General features: G+C 43.7%; 1 protein-coding gene across 1 annotated transcript; it reads left to right on the top strand.

The window, feature by feature from the left end:
• Nucleotides 1–1,162: 1,162 nt before the first annotated feature.
• zic1 (zic family member 1 (odd-paired homolog, Drosophila)) lies at nt 1,163–4,629 on the top strand. Its single transcript, XM_056584084.1, has 3 exons — nt 1,163–2,473; nt 2,882–3,045; nt 3,392–4,629. Exons 1-3 carry the CDS (start codon nt 1,507–1,509, stop codon nt 3,587–3,589), a joined length of 1,329 nt encoding a protein of 442 aa, XP_056440059.1. The 5' UTR covers nt 1,163–1,506; the 3' UTR covers nt 3,590–4,629.
• Nucleotides 4,630–5,394: the final 765 nt, after the last annotated feature.

Genomic DNA, 5,394 nt, shown 5'->3' on the forward strand with positions numbered 1-5,394 from the left:
TAACTTCGACAACCCACGAGGTTTTACACACTATGGTGCTGCACTCGCGCGCATACTGAGTAATTCGTATAATAAAAGTCTACATTGGTATCGTTTGGAGCAAAAAGTGGCTGCAACCCAAATCTTTAAGCGAGTCCAATACAAGTCGCCTATTCTGATGGGAAATCCAGAAATATATATTTTTTTCTTGATTTCAGATGAGACCTGATTTTTTTTCTTCTACCTTTTATTTATATTTATAATAATTCCTAGAATTCTCCAATTTCACATGTTGGTCACCTCATTTCATATAGATTGCATGACAAACAGACCAGCCAGACAGACGTAAGGGAATTAATGGATATAGTTGCATGAATGTAGGTGACAGGCTAGTTGTAAATACATGCACACGCACGCACGCACGCACGCACGCACGCACGCACGCACCTTCATGTAAACACCGACGCGCACGCACGCACACACACACACACACACACACACACACACACACACACACACACACACACACACACACACACACACACACACACACACACACACACACAATCATACACGCACATACGAACACACAGACACACAAACACGCACAAACACATAAGCACACACACAATCACAAACACACACACACACACACGCACGCAATCACGCACGCAATCACGCAAACACACACACACACACACACACACACACACACACACACACACACACACACACACACACACACACACACACACACACACACACACACACACACACACACACGCATGGATACATTACGACCTTATAATGTAGGTGTGTCCAGCGTGTTTATAGTGGAACTGTTCCCATGCTGTACAAAATTTCAGCAGAGCTTATAATGTCACTGGGTCAAAAACACACTCTTTATACTATTGGATACAGACAGATAAATACTGCTGCAAACGTGATTCGATTTTTTACATGGTCCATTGTTATTTCTAAACTCTGTTGTGCTGTTATTCAGGCTTTTAACCAAATCCACAGTCAGCAATCTCACAATACCTGGGATTGATGATGCACGCGGACCAATAGAAGAGTAGGCCCAGCACCGTGGATTGTTATTTGGTGTGCGGATGTTACTGGGGGGAAGCGGTTTGGGCCAATCCGCGGCTGACTGTCTGGTCACGTGATGCCCCCCTCCTCTCCCATTCATCAGGGGTGGACTATGTTGTCTTTTCAATTCATTTATCTGCAGGAATGATTGCGACTATCAGTCTAGAGCTCACCGCCTGACTGAGGAGGTGAAAGTTTCGCCACAGGAAGATAAACCGCAAAATACAACATAGTATACACGATTTGCTTATACATCGGATGCGTGGTGGGGAATTCCTCTCGTCTTGAAAGTAAACAGTAGATTCGCGAATTGGAGTTTGCTCGGTCGATTGAGGTTCAAGCATTTTTTTTTCCTAGGCGAGAGATAGGGGAAAGAATATCTGTGCGTGATTTTTGATTTCTGCTCTCAGTCGGCTCAGCAAGTCCAGACTGAAGATGCTCCTGGACGCGGGACCTCAGTATCCGACCATAGGAGTCACTACCTTCGGCTCCACGCGGCATCACTCATCAGCCGAAGTCACAGAAAGAGAAGTCGCGTTGGGGATAAACCCGTTCGCAGACGGAATGGGCGCCTTCAAAATAAACCACAGTTCTCACGACATTGGCTCCGGACAAACTGCGTTTTCCTCCCAGGCGCCCGGCTACGCAGCGGCTGCCCTCGGACACCACCATCACCCCACCCATGTTAGCTCTTACTCCACCGCCGCCTTCAACTCTACACGGGACTTTCTTTTCAGAAACCGGGGCTTCGGAGACGCAACCAGCGCGCAGCACAGTTTGTTCGCCTCCGCCGCGGGAAGTTTTGCAGGGCCACATGGACACTCCGATGCCACGGGACACCTGCTCTTCCCCGGGCTGCACGAGCAAGCGGCGAGCCACGCGTCTTCCAATGTGGTCAACAGCCAGATGCGACTGGGCTTTTCCGGAGACATGTACGGCCGGGCCGACCAGTACGGCCACGTTACGAGCCCGAGGTCCGACCACTACGCGTCGACCCAGTTGCACGGTTATGGCCCTATGAACATGAATATGGCCGCGCACCACGGAGCCGGGGCCTTCTTTCGGTACATGAGGCAGCCGATCAAGCAAGAGCTGATCTGCAAGTGGATCGAGCCGGAGCAACTGTCAAACCCCAAAAAGTCGTGCAACAAAACTTTCAGCACGATGCACGAGCTGGTGACCCATCTCACGGTGGAGCACGTGGGGGGACCAGAACAGTCGAACCACATCTGTTTCTGGGAAGAGTGTTCCCGAGAAGGGAAACCGTTCAAAGCAAAATACAAACTGGTGAATCATATCAGAGTGCACACCGGAGAAAAGCCCTTCCCGTGTCCCTTCCCCGGCTGTGGCAAAGTGTTTGCCCGATCGGAAAATCTAAAAATTCACAAAAGGACACACACTGGTAAGATAGTCTTTTTTTTTTTTTTCACGTGCAATTAATTTGTTCATATATTCAGCTGGAATGTTTTGGTGGAGACAAAGCATCGTAAAACTGTTAACCCTATTTATTAAAAGATATGTATTTGCATATATTTCATGGTGTGTTTACGTTGATGCGAATTGGCATATTGTTACTGGATTAAGATGTATGATTAATGTATGATGTACAATTTAATTAGCATTAGCTAAATTAATGTTAACAATTTTACTATATTAAAATTACCATTTGAAAGAGGAAACATATGGCCTATTATCTAAATATGTTAACCAAAACAACACATTGTAGGATCCACATTCCGAATGGCCAGGTCCAAATGTATTCTGTGTTTGCAATAATCAATTCCTAAAACTGTTCTTTTGTTTTTCTTAGGTGAGAAGCCTTTTAAATGTGAATTCGAGGGCTGTGACAGGCGATTTGCAAACAGCAGTGACCGCAAGAAACACATGCACGTCCACACGTCGGACAAGCCCTATCTCTGCAAAATGTGTGACAAGTCCTACACACACCCCAGCTCCCTGCGGAAACACATGAAGGTAAAAATATTAAGGCTTTTTGGGTTTCAGTTGAAAGCCTATGCAATTTGTAACGAACGACCAACGTGCATTTAGGGACTGGTTTTTTTAAATACTTAATTAATGTGGGCATTTCGCGATTAAATGAGCATATTCGATACGATGCAGGCATTGATCCATTCCCATTTTATTTTACACCAATACGCCTCATACCAGTACGATTTTATCAATTCAGTTTTGTCACAACAAATAAGAAAATACCCAAGACAGTTGAATGCTCATGAATAGTTTTTTAATCACGTTTAAATAAAAGGGCCCATATTCAATTAAGATTAACGTGTTATTTGTATTTTTCATATTGCGGAAGGTCCATGAATCCACCAACCAAGGATCCCAGCCTTCGCCAGCAGCAAGTTCAGGGTACGAGTCGTCCACGCCGCCCACAATAGTGTCGCCGTCCACAGAGAACCAGAGCAGCAGTTCCATATCGCCGGCGTCGTCGGCGGTCCACCACACGACCAGCCACAGTGCGCTGTCGTCCAATTTCAATGAATGGTACGTGTAAATATTTTTGACAAAAAAAAGACTGCAGAATTAAAAAAAAAAACTGCTTGGAATCAAAGACTAAATCTCAGCCAGTAGGCCTAACGCATGGACTGAACGGAAAAAAAAAACTTTGGGAGGAGAAGTGATCGATTGACGGCTGCCCAGCCAGAGACAATGCATGGACGGGGGGGCGGGGGTTGGGGGGGGAGCAAGGGCAGCAAGCGAGTTTTACCTTTTCCTCGATATTTCTTCTCTTTATTTTTATTGAAAGACTGCAGAAAAGAAATCTCGAAAGCATGCTATCTGCGGGTAGTGGCTGTCTTTTTGTACATAAAAAAATTCACCAACTTGAAAAAATGTAATATTTTATTTTGTAAATAGTTATATCACAGTTAAAGGGAATTTGTGAAAATGTGGTCCCTAGATATATGGAAAATGAGATGGTTTTAAAAATATTTCGATGAATAGACTTGATTGAACAGAATGTTATAGTTGTGTACCAAATGTGAATTATTCAGTATTACTACAGTCTGAACGTCGACCTAACCGACTCTTAGTATTAATGTGCTTTTGTATTCAGTGCAACATTTCGTCCAAGGTCCAGTTTGAGTAGCACAGTATCATGTTGTTATTTAATGTCATGTCGATAAATCGTGTAGTGAAAGCCTGAAATTCCGTGTCAATCTGTTTATGTACGTGATAAATATAAAAATCTGTCAATTACCTTGCCTGCAAGGAAGTATTACATGTAAGTAGCTCAATTTTCCATATATATCCGCATGTAAAGGACCGGTAACATGTTAGAAATGATCGGTATTTATGGAGAAATGCGCTCGTATGTAAAATTTAGTTTACAAAAATGTTTGGTTACATTTCGTACTATATTAAAGGATTTAAACTACATTAATCTAATGACTTCACTAATTTCTTTTATTTCAATGTTGATCACAAAATGAGCACTGTGTAATTCCCATGCATTTGTCGGTTTAAAAATACATATTAGAAATTCCATTTAAACCTAAGGCTTGCCCTCATGGTAATTATTATTTTAATTGAATTTAAAAGAACATCCTAATATGGTTTATATTCGGTCGAATTTGATTATCCTCCTCAAAGATAGAATTCAGTGTCTCTCACTCACCGACTCTCTCTTTACCCCGTCTTTGTGTGTGCGCGCAAACGTGCACACGCGTGTGCACGTGTATGGCATCTGTAAATAGGTAGACTAATTTAGAAAAACAGGGCCTTATATAAACTCAGTAGGCTATATTGAGTTATAGAAAAGCACGTGCTCTAAACAAAGCGACCGCGCGCACGGCCACAATAGCAACTTGTCTGACAGTTAATGATAAGTAATTGTAGGCCTATCTGGTTTCGCATCTTCTGTTTGTTCAAAATTAACATCCACGTATTTGCCCCCGAGAAACGAGCAAATTAAAACAATTAATCACGGAGGTTGTTCCTCGGTGTAAAAGTGAGATAGTTTGTGTTACTTAATTATTCCAAAATCTAATTTTCAAATCTAATTTATTTTTTAGCTGTGTCGGATTTCATAGGTTTAGGCGCCGGGCCGAAGAGTCAGGGTTTCTCATTGTTCGTTGCAGCTTGCTTTCCCGCCCCATTAGGCAGACATCACATCAGCAGACGCTCGTGAGGGCGAGCGTGGTTAACACTGTCAGGGTGCAGAGGCGACCCGGCGCATGGGCTCTGGGACCCGGTTCACAACATCACCACGGAAACAACCTCAAACAAACAAACAGCCGAAATATTAACCCGCAGAGACGCGCGCACGCACACACACACACACACGCGTGCGCACACACA

The sequence above is a fragment of the Gadus chalcogrammus genome, chromosome 23, assembly GCF_026213295.1.
Source record: "Gadus chalcogrammus isolate NIFS_2021 chromosome 23, NIFS_Gcha_1.0, whole genome shotgun sequence".
NCBI lineage: Eukaryota > Metazoa > Chordata > Actinopteri > Gadiformes > Gadidae > Gadus > Gadus chalcogrammus.